The sequence below is a fragment of the Mus pahari genome, chromosome 1, assembly GCF_900095145.1.
Source record: "Mus pahari chromosome 1, PAHARI_EIJ_v1.1, whole genome shotgun sequence".
Lineage (NCBI taxonomy): Eukaryota > Metazoa > Chordata > Mammalia > Rodentia > Muridae > Mus > Mus pahari.
In genome coordinates, this window is record NC_034590.1 from 38772968 (window position 1) to 38793085 (window position 20118).

At 48.4% G+C, this 20118-nt stretch overlaps 1 protein-coding gene across 1 annotated transcript in view; it reads left to right on the plus strand.

The window, feature by feature from the left end:
- The first annotated feature begins 758 nt into the window (after positions 1–758).
- The window catches only part of Adamts17 (ADAM metallopeptidase with thrombospondin type 1 motif 17), a 308973-nt gene continuing 289613 nt past the window's right edge, over positions 759–20118 (plus strand). Inside the window, exons 1-3 of the mRNA XM_029535526.1 lie at positions 759–1119; positions 1174–1544; positions 10876–11041. Coding sequence (XP_029391386.1) covers positions 759–1119; positions 1174–1544; positions 10876–11041 — 898 coding nt within the window. The remainder of the gene's footprint in view (positions 1120–1173; positions 1545–10875; positions 11042–20118) is intronic.

A 20118-nucleotide genomic window follows, 5' to 3' on the forward strand; every position in this document is an offset into this window, starting at 1 on the left:
ACCTCCCTAAACACACCTGACCTAAAGCCAGGATCATGGATACAAGGCACGGCTCTGACAGAAACTAGCTGTCCAATTTAAGCAAACTCCTTACATTTTCTTTTTCCCAGTTTCCCAGTCTTCAGGAGAGTGTTACCATGCTCTTGCCTTCCTGGCTTCTGTGAAAGTATAGACTGCAAGAAGCCTGCGGGGTGTGGACAAACACCATAGAATTAGAAGTCAGGCATGAATTCAGGTGTGCTAGGAACACTGGGCTGGGTCTTTCCAGCCCAAACAAATCAAAAATAGGAGTCACTTCAATACATAGAGATTTTCTTTTTCTTGTACGGAACTGGTCTGTCTTCCTGGGAAGCCTCAAAGGTGATCTCCCAACAGAGAACAAACTGAAGACCTGGCTGGTGTCCTCCTGGCTGCTCCAAGATCCTGCAGCTGAGTCGGCCCGCGCCTGCCACCTGGTGTCACAGCCTACCTACTGCCTAGAAACCACGTGTAAGAAAGTGCTTACAACCTAACTACGCACGTTGGTTTCGACCGGCCTTAACCAATACGGACAGGGAAGGCGGGGCAGAGGAAAGCAAAAGCCCAATCACCGCCTACTTTCCAAGGAGAAGGTGGGGCTTAGTATTTACCACGTTGGGTTTGTCCGCAGCGCTAATTACTTTTTCCAAAGGCTGCAGGGCTTCACTCCGACTGGCGTCGCCGCCTCGCGAGTCCCTGCTCTGCTACTACGGTCTTGGGGGCTGCTGGTCCCGAGTACCATGTGTGACGGCACCCTGCTGCCCCCTCTCGTCCTGTCCTTGCTGCTGCTGCTGGTGTGGGGGCTGGACTCGGGCACAGGTAGCGTTCCTTGCTCTCGCGGCCACCTTCCCGGTGCCTTCCCGAAGCATCCCGGCGCCCGGGTTCATGGGTGGACCGCTGACAGCATCCCCGGAGGAGGAGAGCGAAGGCCGCGGCCGGAGAACTGGTCTCTGGTTCCCCCTCGGCACGCGGATGGCGAGCTGTCCCCCGGTGCGATCGAGTGGCTTCGCCGACTTGGAGAGGCCCGGCTCGGGGAGGGAAGGGAGTGCGGGGTCACGGCTGCGCGATACCCACGGAGCCCTGCGAGCCAGCGCCTGAGCGGCAGGCAGCCCTGGTGGCCAGGCTGGTGCTGACGCGTGTCCTCTCTCCCCGCAGCTGTCGACGACGCGGCGGCCGACGTGGAGGTGGTGCTCCCGAGGCGGCTGCGCCCCGAGGACGTGCACCTGCAGCTGCTGCCGGGAGCAGCGGTGCTCCGGCGGTGGCGGCGACCGCGAGCATCTCCAGGTGGCCCTCGGGCAGGGCAAGGAGAGCGCGCCCTGCTACTGCACCTGCCGGCCTTTGGGCGCGACCTATACCTGCAACTGCGTCGCGACCTGCGCTTCCTGTCCCCAGGCTTCGAGGTGGAGGAGGCGGGTGTCTCGGGGCGCAGCGGACACCCTGCGGAGCTGTGCTTCTACTCCGGACGAGTCCTAGGCCACCCGGGCTCCCTCGTCTCCCTCAGCGCCTGTGGCGCCGCCGGCGGCCTGGTATTGCCCGCGCCCCCTATGGGTCTGCCCTGCCCAGTCTGTTGCTTCTCCTGGGGTGGTCCCGCGGAGGGCTGGGCGGGAGAAGACCTACCTCCCCATCTCCTTCACTTGGCCTTTCAGACTGTACCTTCCTAGCAGAGAGAACACAAGGGAAGGCCTGTCATTGTCCTGGCTTCTGTTGTGTGCTGAACCTGGCCGAGGTGGGGTTGCATTGAGAAATTAGCTATAGCTCACCTAGAGGAAAGAATATGAACCTGTCGTTCTCACTTTGCCAGCATCAGCACAGGTGTGTATGTTGTCTGCACGTCATGGGGAAGCTCTAAAGTGTTTATTTCCTGTGTCTAGGAATGGGGTATCTATGCACTTATCTTCTGCCCCTTGAGCCTTCTTATATTAGGAGGGGACCCCAGGCAGGCCAGGGTTAGTCTCACTATTGCTAGCTGAAAGGTAAGGACCAAGAGAGGAACTGTAGTCAGTATCTTTGGTGCCTTACTCCACAATAGGTATTTATTTATCTGGATGCACCCTCGGTGAGAATTGTGGGGTGCCCACCTGTCCCAGGTTTAAGCCCTACTCTTACGCTTTCTCTTCTCGAAGACCTTGCCTGACCCGTGTTGAGACACCCGTGACAAGTGCACCGATAGGCACAGGAAGTTTTGGGGTGGTTTTGCTGTCTTTGCGCTCACACTTGAGCACTTGGCTACGTTGGTGTCCAGCCAAGTTCTTCTCTGCTTCTCCAGGGTGCCCCCAAGGAGAGCACGTGGCTGGCAGATGGTTTGCCCCCCCCCACCCCCACCCCCGAGAGCCTGGCATCATTCAGTTTGCAATGTCTGTGCCGTTTCCCTATATTTGTCACAGCAGACCTCTGGGATAGTGGTTTCTGATACTGTGTGTTGGCAGCCCACCCTGGGCCAGAGAAGCCACCCCTTCACTTGCCTTCTGTCACCACCTACACAGCCAGTAGCACAGCGTGAAAACCCAAGACTGGGAGATTTTGCTTGACACTTCTGATCTCTTAGTACTGGGTCAGTGTTGGGGGACCTGTGGATATAATTTCCGGGGAGCAGCCTAATTTTCAGGAAATTTTAAAGGTCTTGTTTCAGAATATGGGTTACTTTTGTTTAACTGGGAGACATTGGCAGACTTGGCATTAGAAGGCAAAGGCACAGATTGTGGTGGGGCCTGGTAGGTGTTAGTGTGGAACGGGGGTGGGGGGCAAAGGGTGTAGGCTGTGAGAGAGGAGGCTTAAGTGGAGTGAGAAAGGCTCAGATCACTGTAGGACTCGGGTCAGCGCTGTATCATGTTCTGGGAGGGACTCAAAGGCCCACATCATTTCTCCCGTTTTTTTGCCAAAGCGTTTCAAGTCTAGGTCACATCCCCGTACGGTGCATAGAAACATCTGAATCCCATTTGCTGCGGTTTCGTGAGTTTCTGGAGAGGTCAGAGTTTATACTTCTTGGTGTAAAGTTTCCAGCGAGGCGCTATCTGTGAAGGAGCCCAGGCTGGAAATCTGGAGAACATTGGTGTGGAGTCCTCCCAGAGTGGTTGCTCAGCCTCCCCTCATGGCATCTGAGCCAACTTTTCAGGAAGACTGCGCTGCCCTTTGGCACCATGTGAGGGCGCTGTGCCTTAGAGAAAGGAACCCGGCCAAGACTCTTGAGTTCACCCCAGCCGGTTGCGGGTGGACTTCTAAGTCTTGAGATTTTTCAATTCCAGTTTGAGGCGACACTGCTGCTGTTTAGTCTGCCTTACTCATCCTGTTCGTGCAAGGGGCACACTGGACGCTCTCCTCAAGTACACGTAGGCAGAGACTGAGAGCGGCAGGGAAGAGGCATGCCTGGGAGCCGGTCTCTTAGAGCCCGCTACTTGAGATTGCCCTGCACCCCATCTTTGTGCTTGGTTGTCCACCCAGGTGGGTGGTAAGTTGTGCTAGGTCCCGTGACTAGGCCAGAAGCTCTCTGAAGTGTGCAGTTGTGTGTGTGTGTGTGTGTGTGTGTGTGTGTGTTTGCCAGGATAGTCCCAGCTACCAGTCATGGGTAGGGGGCGTGGTCCAGAAGATAGCTCTTGGTAGCTGTTTGTTGGGTGGGGGTAGTCCAAAAGCCTTCTTGTCTCGAAAGACTCATGTTTCGCAGGGATTGGCAGGCTTTCCCCCAGGAAGTGAGTATTTTACCCTTTGTGAGCCATCTAGTCTCAGTCCTGTCTCTCAGCGCTGCCCTTTTTGAGTGACAAATCCCTACGGGAGGCATATAAACATGTGGGTGTGGCTCTGCTCAACCTCCTCTGTCCTGATGCTGGGTAATGTTTTGGTCCTTAGTATGTTTTGCCACAGCTAATGCCTACAAGTGGCTGTGTCTTCACAGCGGCAGGACTGGTGTGCACTCTGTCTTCCTGGCTGTCTCTGTGCCTGTCAGAGATGCTGGGAGTCTGTCTAGGGGAGCTACATTACCAGGACAGAGCACTGATAAATTGTTTATAGGGCACAGAATATAACTCACACCCTCCCCCCCCCATGTTGGCGGCAGACAGAGGTCTGGGCCTATGGTGTTTCCCCTTCTCTGTCTTATCAGGAAGAGCTATGCCAGCTGCACTTTTTGGATCTTCAAAGACCCCGGGGCCCAAGGATTAATTGTTTTCTGTTTCTGCTGCTTCGTTTTATTTACATTTCACGGAGTCTTTAGATGTAGCGTAGTTTTGGAAGGATTCCCGTAACCATGGAATCCGAAAGCAATGAGCTTTAGGCTGGTGGAGAAGGTATCTCCCCTAATGAATTTACCCAAGCCTCCTGTGACTAGCATCGGGCGATGGAGGACCAGCAGAATTCCAAATTGAACTTCATGGATAGGCAGGGCAGTTGAGGGCAGGGGAGGGGAGGGAGGCTTCATTATCCAGCTGTCTGAGGTTGGTCCGTTTCGGCAAAGGTTCTTCATGGCTTGTCTGAAGTGAGTAGGCAAAAATGACTGACTGTTTTAGGAACAGGGAAGGAAGGCTGAAGGCTGCTGTTGGGTCTGATGGGCAGAGTAGTGGCTACTCATGAAACTGCAGATCTGGATCTCGTCACTCCATTGTGGTCAAGGATGTGGCCTGCAGGGGTATACTGTATGTGAGCTGTGGGGGCAGAGAGGATACCAAATCATTCTGCCTGTGGAATATTAAGTAGCCAGGCCCATTTCCAAGGCCATCCCAGAAGGACCAAGAAGAATAGAGTCCCCCTAGGTATGCCTCTTCTGAAGTCACCTGCACATCATGGTGTCCCCATCATGCAAATTAGACACAGAGTTAGTTATCTTGGTGACCACCTTTGCCCCGTGCTGGTCAGCAAAGACAGCACCATTTTTGTGACCCACCGTGGGCATGGGTAGGGGTGAACCTTTTACAATCACTTGTAGAGTTCTTGGAGTTCTCTTGGAGCCTTTAGAGAGTATGTGCTTTGGTTTTTAGGGGAGGAAGTGTGTGTAGATGGGGAAGGATGGGAAGTGAGGCTTCTTAGCCAGTGAGTTCTCCAGCAGCAGCTGAGGTTACAAAAGAGTCTGGAGTGTTTTCTAAGGAGGGCAGCTGGTAGTCACATGGCCCTTGGTATCAGGAGACAGGGTTAAGATGCTGGCCCTGCACTTTTATGAGATAGCATTATCCAGCTGTCTGTGGTTGGTCTGTTATTAAATTGCCCAGTTTTCTAATGAAAACTCTGTTCATCAAGTACAGCTGAGTAGGACTTAGTCTGGGCAGAATTCTTAAAGAGTATGACGACTTCTCCGAAGGGATCAGACAGATTAAACTGCATCATTATCATTATGCAAGTTATCACTATGTTGACACAGGTAGAGTTAATTCATTTCACTGAAGAACTAACTGGTCATGTAAAGCATAGATATGTTGGGAAATACAGGGCACATTCTTAGGTCTTTGAAGAAGGGCAAAAGACTGCTGTGAAGTTTGAAGCTGAGGATGGAAGAATTTAAGAGAATTTGACCAGAAAATTCTAAGGGCTCTGGCCTCCTCTTGGGAGAGCATTCACACAGCCTCAGTGTGACCTCTTCTCCTGTGACCTCTCTTTCCCTCCATGTTCTTTGTACTTCTAATTGGCCAGCCCAGGAGCTTCACCCACCTGTAGCTTTCCAGAACTTTCTAGAACCCCTTAGGACACCAGGCTCTGACTCCGTTCTGAGCATGTCTTGGGGGGGGCAGGGGGCTCAGATTTCTTTTTGGAATTCTGCCAGGTGGTATCATTTTTCTAGAAAGAAAAAAACTCAAGGTGAGATGGTGACTCAGTCTTCTTAAACTGACTGCATTCTTGTGTGTGCATGCCTGTGTGTCTGTTCATGTGTGTCTGTGTCTATGTGTGTGTTCCTGTGTATGTCTGTGTGTGTGTGTGTGTGTGTATGTATGTATGTATGTATGTATGTATATATATGCATGCTGAGATTACATGCCCTCCCCTTTACATAAGTTCTGAGAATCAAGCTCAGGTCTTCATGCTTGCACGACTATTTCCCTCCTAAGCTAGCTCCCCAGCCCCTTACTGCATCCTGAAGCATATTCCACACATGCTGAATGGTAACAATGGCCTGACCTTAGCTGTGGATGACTGGAAATGTCTCTGCAACTTTTACATCTGAAACGGTCACCGTCACTAGCTGGTCTTTCTTGGGGGGGTACACTTTCCTGCTCAGGAATGTAAATGCACTGTTAAAAAAAAAAGCCAAAACCACCAAGCTGCCTGGTCATTTGAGATTGTGACCTTGAGTGAGTCCTTGACTCTTTGGAAGCTCTCCTCACTTGAAACCGTCCAAAGGACAAGTGACACTGGCCTTGCCCTGCTGTTGATGGAATAGAGTTAAGATCTATCTGTAAAATCTTTCAGTGAGAGCCTGGCATATTAAGGCATTAAAATCAGGTTTCTCCTATAGCCCCTATGAGTTATCTCCAGTTATCAACATAGCTGATCGAGTAAATCACCTTTCCACACCTGCCGTATGCAGAATGCTTACGACACGCCCCTGCCTAGCCTTAAGAGATAAATGCAACACAACCCTGTCTGAGAAGATGTTCCCCACGCGCCACGTAGAAGGAAAGCTCACGGCAGCCTTTGGGGAAGGGGAGCCTGAGGAGCAAGAGGAGATTCTGGAAGAAGGAAACTGGATCCAGGAAGGGCAGAGCCTCAGTCAAAATGAGTTGGTAGTGAGGTAGGGTAGGGTGGACTATTTAGGGGATGATGGGAGATGAACTGAACGGACATGTTAGGATGTGATGGTACCTCACACATACCAGTCTGTAGCATGTGAAACTTCCCATAGAACAGTGGTTCTCGGCTCTGAGCTGAGCAGAGACCCTGCTGGGCTGGTTAAACTGACCACTGAGCTCTACCCATGGGCCATTTGTTGGTGCTCCTGCTGCTGCTGTTGGCCCAGGTTTACACTTGGGCCAAATGGTGACAGAGGGAGGACTGTGTAGCAGTTGTCTGGGGCATCCTGGTGAGAACATAGTGGGGAGGGCTGGAGGAGGGACCTGTGGGATGACGTGACGTGCTCAGGCCTTTGGTGGGGGAGATGATCATGGGGAAGATGACAGCCACACAAGGGAGTCTTCACAGAGAGCTTTCGGTCCTTGTTAGCTATCTGACTGCAGTAAAGGTGAGGTCCCAAGAGGACGGAAAGCTGTCAGCTGACCTGTCCCATCCTTCCTGCACTATTCCTGTCCTGCCCCAGTGGAAGGAAAGTTGTATATGGGATCTCCTCCCCCTAGAAAGATGCCCTAAAAAAAAAAATCCTTTCACTAAAGTAAAAGATTTTGATTATGTGCATGAAGGGTTTCCTGCCAGATGGGCACCTGCAGCTCTAAAACCCTGGGCCGGCGCTGGCTGCTCTGTGATTTCCACACACTACATGGGAAGAGTAACTGGCTTTGAAGGTGCTGGGGACTGGAGCTGGCTTTGGCCTCCCACAGTCAGAGTGCTTCCAGAAGAACCCAGCCTTTCATTAGAGCCAAGGGCCAGTTATTACAGAAGACATGCCCGACACCTGGGCCTCTGTGCTGCCCACCTCTCCCCTTTACACACTCTGAGAAATCCTAGTGAGCAAACTCATTTTCGCCTCCTAGTCAAGTGGGGAGGGAGAAAGGGAAGGAGGGAGGGAGGGAGGGAGGAAGGGAGGAAGGGAGGAAGGGAGGAAGGGAGGGAGGGAGGCAGGGAGGAAGGGAAGGAGGGAGGGAGGGGCTGGGCTCTCCTGCAGGTTACACAGTGCCACTCTGAGACAGTCTCCTTTAGGCAGTAACGTCTGTGATCTTAGCAAAGGTTCTAATAAAATGGAGACCGTGAACTCTGCGCAGAGCTGGGTGTATGTTCTCAGACTGCATGCTGGGAAGGATTCGGGGTTGTAGGCGCTCCGAGGAGCTGGTCTGAGATACTCTGTGGAACCTAACTGTCTTATTTGGCTTGAAGAAGATGTCCCCAGCTTGCGACAAGCTGCACGCAGTGTGGCGGCGTTGTTCCGAGGAGAGTATTCTCAAACCAGACCAGCACTGTCTGTCACTGTTGGGGGACTTGCTAGAAGGGCCCATTGTTGAACCTACCTCAAGGTTTCCAGGTAATCCTGCTTGAATAGGACTTGAACCCCTGGGTCAGTACGATGTAGATTTTTCTTTGTGTGAGATATGAGCACATGCTTTGGGGGGTCAAAGATCAACCCCAGCTATCCTTAGATACAGTATACCTTTCTTTCTTTCTTTTTTATTTTTATTTTTTAATGAGACCTGGTCCCTCTCTGGTCTGAAACTCACCAAGTAGGTTACAGTGACTGGCTAGTGAGCCCCAGGGACCCTCCTCCTGTCTCTGCCTCCTCTCCAGCATTGGGATTATAAGCGTGTGCACCATGCCAGGCTTCCATGCTTCTGTGGCAAGCTCTTTACCTACCATGGCTTTAGACGCGGGAGGAGGCGAGGATGGATATGTACATGCTTGGCTCCCAAAGTTGCCTCTGCCCAGTCTGAACCTGTGCTGGGCGAGGCAGGCTTGAGCTGGGTGGCTCAGGAGAGGGGCTGCTGCAGGGATCAGCATTCGGGGTGGACCATCTCACCTTTGGCCGCTGCAGTTTCTTGTGGGAGGTTTGCCTTGTTCTGCGGCCGGCATATAAGGAAGGACAGTCACAGAAGGCGTCCCGGGCAGGGAGGGCCAGCAGCTACTTCAGTGCAGTCAGCAGTGCTTCCAGGGAAAGCTCTCTGCATGACCCCCCCATTCATATTTACACTATTAAAATGACAAATTAACCTGGGTGTGTTGGTGTACATTTTTAATCCCAGCTCTCTGGAGATTTCTGTGAGTTCTAGGTCAGCCAGGGAGATCCTGTCTCAAAAAGAGACAACAACAACAACAAACAACAACAAAAACAAATTAAAAATACTAGTTTTTAAGTTTTTCATTTGTTTCATAAATCTTATTAGGTAGTAAGTATTTACACTCACTGTTAAGAGGATTATCTTTAGGCTCATTTACAAATGTGATATTTCACTTTGAATATTCAGTGCTGCCTTAGAAATTGAACATTTAACTTTGTTTTCAATGTCTCTTGGCTCTCTGAAATCAAGCCTTTCAGTAGTTTGAGATTATATAAGCCCTTCTTCTAAGCCTGACAACCCCGCCTCATAAACACAGGAAGGCCTGAGGTCTCTTTACACAAAGATACTGTTTCTAAGATGACCATTTAAAATTAGGATACGAAATCAATTCCATCCAGCACTCTCTTGGTTTCTCTTGAATGCTGCAAGTTTGGGGTGGGACTCTGTAAGCCATCCTCCACCCCCTAGTAGTTAACATGACACATGGGAGTGGTTCCTTTGTCTTGGTGTTTCCTTTCAAATGCCCTGAAAGGAGGACAAGCTATATTTTCTCACTGGGATAGAGTGCTCTGGCTCAGCGTACCATCCGCAGTGGACCACCGCACTCACTCTGCACTTTGGAGATAGATTCTCATTTATCCCACGCTAGGCTCAAACTCTTGATCCTCCTGCCTCAGTCTCTCAAGAGCTGAATTATGAGTATGTACCACCACACCTAGCTCAAATAGACCGCTGAGATTTATTGAATGTGTATGGCTGTTTTGTTTGCATGTATGCCTATGCACCTCTTGAACACAGCACTCAAGGAGGCGGCTGGAAGAGGGGGTTAGTTCCCCTGGAACGGGAGGTAACAAACACAGTATGAGCCACCACGTGGGTGCTGGGAGCCAAACCCAGGTCCTCTGCAAGAGCAGCTGCTCATAACCTCTTAGCTGAGGCACGCCCCCTCTCAGCACCTCAGATGGACTTGGAAGGGGGTGCTTTTTAGGGCTTCAAATACAGCTCCGTTGTAGAGTGCTTGGCTAGTATGTCACTGTTTATGCAAGGCCTAGGTTCAACCCCAGCCACCACCACACCTGCTGTGTGTGTGTGTGTGTGTGTGTGTGTGCGCATATGTGTGAATATAAGAGAGAAGGAGGATAGGGGAGCGAGAGAGAGAGAGAGAGAGAGAGAGAGAGAGAGAGAGAGAGAGAGAGAGAGAGAGAGAGAGAGATTGATTAAGTGATATAGGTTTGGCAAGATGGCCTATGGGTAAAGATGCTTGCCAGCAAGCCTAACATGGTAGAAGGAAAGAACTAACTCCCAAAAATTGTCCCTGACCTTCTCATGCATACCTGTGTACTTGAGTGTGTGCAAATGTGTGTGTGTGTGTGTGTGTGTGTACACATGCATGCACATGCACACGCGCATGCCATCTTTTCTGAAAGCAGGCTTGGAAAATAGATACTGATGATGATGGCATCCCACAGCAGTTTCAACCCCACTGTGCTGGTTTCATGACAAGTTGACACCAGCTAGAGTCATTTGGGAAGAAGAACTTTCAAACGAGAAAATGTTCCTTGAGATTGATCCTGTAGGCAAGCCTGTAGGGCATTTTCTTAATTAGTGATTGATTGGAGGAGGGCCCAGCCCACTGTGCAGGCTGAGTGAGCTAATAAGCAGCGCTCCTTCGTGGTCCCCACATGAGTTCCTAACCCGACTTCGCTTGCGGATGCTGTGATCTGCAGTGGGAAGTAAATCCTTTCCTACCAAGTTGGTTTGGGCCGTTGGTTGGTGTATTATCACGGCAATAGAAACTTAATCTAAGACACTGACCCATCCAAACCTCCCAACGTAACTACTCAGTGAGATAGTCTTAAGTCAGATGGAAAACGTCATGGGGCTCAGCAGCAGAAGGTAGCCCAAGCCCAGACATGGCAAACCAAAGCATAGCCAACCCACTGCTGGGGCCACGAGCGTGCGTGAACGAGGATGACCAATGTCTTGTCTTCTCCTTTCTGGGCAGGTTGGCCTCATCCAGCTCGAGCAGGAGCAAGTGTTCATCCAGCCCCTCAACAACTCAGGGGGCCCCTTCGTTGGAAGAGAGCATCTCATCAGACGCAAATGGTCCTCCACCCCCAGCCCGTCTACGGAGGTAGAGGGACCCAGGCAGCGCTGCAAAGTAGTGACAGGTGAGTCTAGTCAGCAGAGGGATTGGAATGCAGCACCTGCACAGCTGACACTCTGTGGGTCACATGGGCTGAGGTCCTAAGAGAGGACTTGCCTTTACACGTCATGTGTCACACAGTGTCAGGGCCATGATTCTAAGAAGGATTTTATTAGTCAATTTCCTTCCTGCATGAACATCATAGAGTTGTGGGCTTAGATTAAGATGGCTACAATGTTGCCAGGTGGTAGAATCTTATAGGACTGCAGCTGCATTCATCATCTGTTGTTAATAGAAACAGTGTTACTGGCATCTGAGAATATTTTGGAAGCTGTGCTCTTGTCCCCAAAGCCATTTTCTTTTGGCGCATGGTAGTGTTAACATTTCATGGGTAACTGCCCTTTGAGAAAGTTTTATTTCTGCAAGTAACGCAGGATCGCCTTGGAAGGGATCGCCCTGGTTTTCTGTTCTGTTTTTCCATGTCAGGGTTTCTCTGTGTAGCTCTGGCTGGCCTGGAACTTGGTCTATAGACTAGGCTAGCCTTGAATTCAGCGATCCTTCTGTCTCTTACTCTTGAGTGCTGGGATTAGAGGTGTGCACTCTGATGCCCGACTTCAGAGCCCTAGTTTTAAGCATCAGGAGTGAGTAAATACCAAGCGCCAGATTGGCAGTATGACTGGGACACAGTGTTCCCTATTCTGATGAGACCCCCGTCTGAGCTTTCCTGCTTTTTTGTATGCTGGTCCTCAGCCTTGGAGTTATGGGAGTTATAATGAGAGTTGCTAGGGCAACCCAGGAAACATGGGCCAGCAGCATCTGCATCACCTGGAAACTTTTCAGTACATACATCCTCTGGCCTCACATCAGACCGGCAGTGTCTAGAGGGCCACAGCTTGGTCCAGTCACTGGGGATTCAGATACACGATCTGGTATGAAAACCACCACTGAAAAAGTGCCATTTAGGGAAAGGGGGAGATAATCACGAGGACCTAGAACCCACATAAAGAGCAGGTATGGAGGTGCACATCTGTAATCCCAGCACTGGGGAGAAGGGACTGGTGTATTCCTGGGTGTAGTTGGCCGGCTAGCCTTGCTGAATTGGTGAGTGTCCAGTTCAGTGAGAGAATGTCTCAGAATGTAAGGGAGTGACTGAACAAGTTGCCCTATGTTCCCCTCCAGCATCCACGTGCACACATATATGTATGTACATGCACCCATGCACACACATGCAGACACACTGAAAACATGCTTATATACACCCCGCCCCCAGTATCATCTACTTAGCTTTTCTCTCATATCCTGGGCTAATTGGTCTGAGGTGTGACCTGGGTGTCAGGGTTTAAAAATGTGACATGGAGTTTGGGTCCATTCTGCACCTCCATTTGAACAACGGTGGGCTGTCAGGTATGTAAGCAATTATCTGTTGTGTAACTAGAAGAGTGTCTGAAAACGTCCCTTGGCCAAGTGGGAGAATATGCATCTTCAGGTAGTGTCTCTTCCTGGCTGGGTCCCGCTTTCATGGTCCAGAGTTTACCTGTAAGCTACAGAGGTGTCCTGTGGCTCTGTTTGGTGTTCCAGTTTCCTTGGAAGTAAAGCAGGCATTGCTTTGCAGTCTAGCTCAGCCATTGACTGGGGTTTATTGTTGGTTCCCCTTCTTAGGCCGTTGGCCTGTGGCAGGGAGGGGTCGCAGCGAACTGGATGAGTGAGTCCTCTGAGAGAGACTGCCGCCCCAATTACAGGGGTTTTCTTAATTGCTGTCCACACCCACATTCTAACACATGTTGGGAACAGACCTCAGTGAAACGTTAATAGTCACTAAAATGCCTTTTAATGGGATTCAGGGGTTTTTGACTCATGGGTATGAACTTTATAGGTCAGTTTCATTGGACCGTTTATCTTCTCCCCCGCCCCATTATCAGAACAGCTATTAATTGTTTGTCAGGGTTTGTGTGCTGTCTGCAGCTGACCTACACACATGGGTTCAGAGGCTGCGACTCTGCTCTGCCCTTTCTCGGTCCTGGTGCTATGTTGGCATCACCTGGAGAGTTTGGCCAACTGCTCGTATCTACCTGCTGCAGCTGGTCTGGAGTATAACCTGAGCATCTGACCATGCAGCAGCCACTCACCCACCAGCAGGGATGCGCAACCTTTGATGTTGGGATATGATGTAAGTGTGTTCAGAAGATCCATAGCCATTCTGCTACACATGTGGTGTGCAGGTTGGACAATCCCGCAGAATAATACCCAATGGGAAAGCTGCATCTGTGGGCCATTGAGGGCAAATTTTCTCAGCTGAGAACCATCACGTAGGGCCACACAGTGAAGTGAAGGGCAGATGGGTTTTATTCGCCTCACTCAAGTGAGCACCAGCACCCATCAGCTGCCAGTCTGTGACCTGCAGCCCAGTTTGTCTGCCAGTGAGCTAATGGGATGTTTATCTGATGACCTGCTTCCTCCATCCTCTTTGAGGGAGCAACAACTAGAATTGCTGAGCAATTAACAAATGGTGCTGGTGTTTGCGTTTTTTGTGCTCGCAGCTAATTTTGGAACACATTCTGAGACTGTTTAGCTATTAATGGAGGAAATAAAATGGGGAGTCAGGGTGGGGCAGATGTGGTAGAGACTAAGCTAACTGCTGCTATGCAGGCTGCAGAGAAGTCTCGGAATTTGCCTCCAAAGTGGTCTTTCCTTCCTTTCCCTTAAGACTTATACCAGCTTCCTCTGAGGTGCAGGCTTGCTTGTATGTGATGCAGGAATGAGGTAGGGATGTGACGCTGGAGACAGAAGTCTACCATTCTTTGGCTCCTTTCTGTTTTGCATGACATCCTTGGTCCACGCCTCTGCTGTGTTGAGAAAGATGTTGGCCTTTTATTGGACTTAGCTAATAAGACTTTTCTTATTTGGATTAGCTTTCTAACCCTGCGCCTTAGAACTTGGGGAAAAATAACTTCCTGGCACACTAGAAAAGAACATTCTTGAAGTTTTCTATGAAGGATGATCAGATTAATCTGAGTTTCCCAGAGTAACATGGTCTAGCTAGATGAAATAAATGGCTATAGGTTTTACCACGGTGAACCTATATTGATCCTTTCTTTACTGCTTGATTCTTAGACTTGAGGGTGAGGAGGAATCTAACAGGTCTACCTCGAGTCTCTGAGCTTACCTGAGAGACAAGCTTCAGTGACTATCTAGTAGCTTGTGACTGGATAGGATGGGAACTAGAGGGAGCAATACAGCCAGTGGTCACCGGCAGAAGAACTTCCTTCCCAGAGATACTGTTGGGCTTGGGGAAACCCTAGTGGGCTCCTGGTGAAGGCAGAGGTGGATTCTTCCCCCTTTAAGCATTTCTTTCTAGAGCTCCGTAAACTGATTCATTCATAAAGTAGACTCCTAGTTTGCAATATGGCCAGAAAATATGGAATCTGCAAATTTTATTGTTTGGGGTACCATCATGAAGGTCTTTGGCTATTTTCGAGAGCTGGAATGGGGCTTCAGACATGTGGACTTGCTCTTTGAACTTTACAATTGAACAGCCTCCCTGCTTTGTCTTTCTTCTGTGCTTGCTTGACTTCCTCACTCTCGTCAGTGTCGCATGAAAGTGGCAGAAGTCAAGACAAACAATAGTTTACAGTGGGGTTTGAGAAGAGGGATTCCAGCCCAGTTTTGAGCAGCAGAGAGCTCATTAGAATATAGATTTGCTCCAGAGTGGGGGCTTCACAGCCCTGAGGGATGTTCACAAAGTTCTCTTATCATTTCTTTGTGAACCTATTAATTGTCTGGTGCACATATACAAGACATTTTTTTTTTTTTTTGACGAGTGCCTAGAAGATAGCACAACTTTTAAGAAATTTTATATTGCTAATTGGTATAAAAATTTGCATGTCTAATCCTGCATATATATGCTATACATAGCTGGCCAGGACTTGGGCTTTATCTCAACTAAGAGTCATTAGTTAGAAACAAAGGTGATCAAACTGGCTTAAATACTAAAACATTGGCCTGAGCTTACAGGGTTGATGGGTGAAGCAAGAGGCTGGGCTTCAGGTTACACTTGACCTAGCTATCTTTATGTAATGTCTTCGTTCTCAGCAATCCGTGTCAGCTGACAGAGGCAGCTCCAATGGGGGTAAGGCCTTCTTCTGATTGGGATTTGAGGGAGGCAAGCTTGCATTACTGTCAGTTTGCCACTGCGTTCAACTATGCGGAGTCAGATTCAGTCATATCTGCTTCAGGAAGAGTGTAGATCCTATTCCCCAGGTGACTGTGGGCCACCACTCTGCCTGCTGTCCCTGGCCCGACTTCCTGCAAGCCACCACACTCTAGGCTAACGTATGGTGGTGTAGATTTATATGGCAGCCTGCCTTGGCCTAAGCCAGCTTTCCAGCTCCACAGTTGCTATATGGCTGATTCCTTCCTGTTTCTGCTCCTCCACCTGGAGCAGGGAGAAGACTGACAGCTGGCCCTTACTCCCTCAGGAAGGCCTAACTCCTCTGAGATGGCTTCCTCTAGACCAGTGGTTCTCAGCTTGGAGGATTGAAGGACCCTTTCACTGGGTTGCCCAAGATCATCAAAAATATTATATTTTTACATTACAGTTCATAGCAGTTGCAAAATTACAGTTATGAAGTAGCAAAGAAATTAATTTGATGGTTGGAGTCACCACAACATGAGAAACTGTGTTGAAGGGTCTCAGCATGCGGAAGGTTGAGAACCGCTGGTCTTGACTTTGAGATGTTAACTCATTGGTGAGGTTTTAATAATTAATAATAATAATAATAAACAATGTATATTTTTTTTTCTGATTTTGCCCAGTGTTTATTGTCTGAAATAGTGGTCTTTCATGTTCTGAATCTTATCTGCAATAAGAAATGGATGGAGATGGGGGAGGTGGCTCAGCAGGCAAAGCCTTTGTCATGCAAGAATGAGGGGTGGAAGTTTATCCCCAGCACCCATGCTTGTGGTAGCCTGTGAGACCAGCTGTATTGATGAGCTCTGGGTTCAAGTGAGAGATCCTGCCTCATATATAAGGTGGAGGGCAATTGGGGAAGATAACCAATGTCACTTCTGGCCTGCACACTCACATGCGTAGACATGCTTGCACACTCCTCCACATGTATCCACACGCATGCAAATATCCCATACACTACATATGCCGAAAATGGAATTAAACTGCTACTTTGAGTTTCTCCAACTCAGTATTTTATATACATATTTACATATAATTTGCAAAATGTTTTTCTATGAACACTAATTGCAGATACTAATGTTTAATCATTATTATGCCACCAGAAACAGAAGGAAGACTTGAGTCAGAAGCTCAATTCTGGTTCCCTTTAGTGAGACTTAACTTATGTGCAGCTCTGTCTCAGGCGGCTGGGACTTCCATTACAAAATGCCACTGGAGCAGGGCTTAAACCTCTCCCCAGTTGTGGAGGCTGGAAGTCCAAGGTCAGGGGTTGGCCAGGTTGGTCTTTCTGAGGCTCTGAGAGGCATAGACCTTTCTCCTTAGTTCTTAAATCCTTGCCTCTCTACTGCATGTCTTCTTAGGCACCCACTTTGGTGACTTCATGTGAGGAAGTGGGGGGTTGGGACTTGGGGATTTGGGTTTGGGGACGGGAAACAATTCAGCTCCTCCCGGCCTTTGTTTTTTTTTTCTCATCTGGAACATGGAGATTACCACAACATGCAGTTTACCATTCTGTACAGAAATGATGATGGCCATCTTGCCTGCTTCTCCCAGCTGTTGGCCAACACTGCCAGTGATGGGGTTGGTACCACTTCCACTGCTGAGAAATGCGACTAAGGGCATCTCATAGTGCCTGCCTGAGAAAGAAGTGTAGGTGCAGATACCATGGTTGGCATGTTACTGTGTATTGGCACTTAGACACTAGTAAACAATTGGCTATTTCTGCACCTACCATGGTTAGATTATCTATATGCTCATTCTTCATTGTCAAGAGACCAGTGTCCTGGTTCTAGATTCAGGCCAGGGTGGGGCACCCCTAGAGCACTGAGTGGGGACCCAGAAGTTCCCATGGCCACAGTTGTTCCTGACATCCTTCTCAGAAGTCAATCCACAAAACAAAACAAACAAAACCCAAGGTTTTATTTTTCAAGATTGAAACATTCCCTTGAAGGTCCCAGGCTTAAGTTTTCCCCCTCACTAGCCCTCTGGTCCCTTACAGCCTGGTTGGGGATGGGAGACTAAGGAAATAAACAAAGAGAGTGCAATTTAATTTTAGTATTGGAACATCAGGCAAAGACACCAGGCTGAACCAAAGCCAGAGAGCCTGTCTGCGAGCATTTGCCTTGCTAATGTCTGGCTGCAGTTGTTTCCTAGAGGAGTGAATGTTCATGGCCCTCATACTCTGCTCTGACATGCTCTCCAGAAGAAGCCGCCATGGCCATGCTGGAGTGGCTCCTTCACATCCAGCTCTCTTAGAGAGTGCGGGCCGCGTGTTGTGGTTTCCATGTTTAAAGCCTGAGTAAATGCTTTCATATTGGGCAGGTTACATTTAGCATTCACAGTAATGGCTTCCAGCCTTGTCAATGCTGATGGATGCAAATCAAGTCCATTGGAGCCACTGCAGAAGCTTGCCTACTAATGTTTGCAAGGACTCAGCTTTCTCTTCCTTACTGCCTTTTACACTCTAGTTCTTCAATCGATGAGTTATGTATATTGTTTGATTATTCTATTGTCGCCAGTGTATTCTATATTCAAATGGAGTCTCAGTGTATTACCCTGGCTAGTCTGGGGCTCAAATGATCCTCCTGTCTCAGCTTCCAGGGCAGTTGGTAACATAGGCACATGCCATCATGCCTCCTGGCACTATTTATTTTTATTTGATTTATTTAGATAATTAAAATTTATCTATGCATGTATGTGTTAAGACATACAAATGTATGTATGTCTGTGTTAGTGTACATTCATGCATATGTGTGGATATGTGTGAGTATGCCTATGCAATCATGTGTATGTGTGTATGTATCTGTGTCTCTTTGTGTTTTTGTGTGTGTATATATGTATATGTGTGTATATATGTGTGTGTCTGTATATGTGTGTGTGTCTGTGTGTGTGTCTTGTGTGTGTGTGTGTGTGTGTATGTGTGTGTATGTAGAGGCTGTAAGAGCATGCCAGACACCTTCCTCTGTCATTCTCCACCTATTCTTTTGGAAGCAGGGTCCCTCTTTCTGAGTCTAGGGCTTGCATTCTCTCAACTAGATTGGAAGCCAGCAAGCCCTGCCTTTGCCTCGGCCCTGGGTCTGGAGTTATCAGAGTGTACAAGATGTCTGTCTGTTACCTGAGTGCTAGCACCCCAACTTTGGCCCCATATTTGTTCTCACTACTGAGCCCTCTTTTCCTTCCTGCCTGCCTTCCTGCCTTTTGAAAAAATACTCCTTTTAGTCCTGTTGATTTCCCCTTCATTTCTTTCAGAATACCTACTGAGTTAAATTTTTATCTTTCAAAGTCTTTTTATTTTTCCCTCTTGGGAGAGGTCTTATTATATATCCTAGGCTGACATGGAACTTTCTACGTCTCCCTGACTGGCTTTGGACCGGTTATGCTCCTGTCTCTACCTCTTTCTTGAATGCTAGGATTCATGTGTGAGCCAGCTGGTACATTAGTCATTTTAATTCGCATATTTGAGACGACGCATTTTGCTTTTAGCTCACTTTTAGCTGCAGACAGCTTTTGACATGTACTGTTCTTAGTATCCAGGTCTAAATGCGCTCCAGTTGCCACAAGAGTTTGTATGTTTATTTGTTTGCTTATTAGAGAAACAGTACAATAGAGTGGTTAAGAATTTAGAGATGGGTCTACTGGGTTTGAAGGAATGGCTTTCTCCCATAGTAGCTCAAATGACCACTTAGACTATAACCCATTCAGATTCTTAGTCATTTAAAAAGATGATTAGAATTCTGTGTGTGGTGACTGGAGAGTGTGCTCATGTGATATTTTCACTTGGTTTTTCTTTCATAGTCCCGGTATCTCTGCTGAGGTTTTTTAGTCTTTCTGTCCATCACGAACACATATTCCTTCAAGTCCTTGGGCATGGTGATAATTGCTACTTGAGCATCCCTACGTGCTACCCTAACATCTGGGACATTTGGTTTCATATCCATTGTCTTTTTCTCTTGAAAGTAGGTCACATGCTCCTGATTCTTGGCATGCCAAGTAATTTTGGATTGTGCTCTGGATGTTGTAAACATCGTATTGTGGAGACATCGGGTTCTGTTCCTCTGGAGAATGTCTCAGTAGAAACAATTTTACTGGACTCAGATTACAACATGTGTATCTTGGGTGGCAGCTCAGACCTCAGTTAGTTCTTTAAACAATTTCAAAAATGTGTTCTTTGAGAATGTGACACATGTATACAATAAAATAGGGTCATAGCCACACCCATGTCCCTCTTCTGATGCTCCCTCACTTCTCCCCAACACATACTCCACTCCCTAGCTTCTTGTCTTCCCCCCCTCTTTTTTTTTAATAGAGGATTTTCTGCCAGTGAGGGGGTGTGTCTAGGCAATATCTAACCTACCCTTGGCCTCATAAGGTTCCAATTATAAACCAAAGTTTGATTCCATCTAAGTTCATCCTGGGAAACCAACGTGCTTATTAAGGGTTGCTTACAAAGATTGGATGAGAGCTGCAAGCAGAAGAAAGGGCTACTTACTCTAAAGCAGCCACACTGGAAAGTCTGCGCCTTGTACGGAGAGCTTCCCTATAGCTCCGTCCATGGAACCCCTGCCTGGTCCTCCCCAGCCTCCCAGAAGCCACTTGCAATTAGGACAGGCTTACCTATAACTGACTGGGAGGAGTAGCTGGCTACTCCTGGGAGGGTTCCAGTGGCCTCCTTTGATGACAGAAAGGCAGCAGTTAGCAAGCCTGGTTGTGATAATCTCTTGCTAGTAGGCACAGCTAAATCAAGAAGGTGCTGGCAGTCTGGTTCAGAGAATAGTCCTTTAAAAAAAAAATTAAAAATGAAGTTTACTTTATGCATATGTGTAATTTGCTTGCACATATGTCTGTATGTATATGTATGCCTGGCACATTTGAAAGTGAGAAGAGAGTGTCAGATCTCTTGAAACCGGGGTTACAGA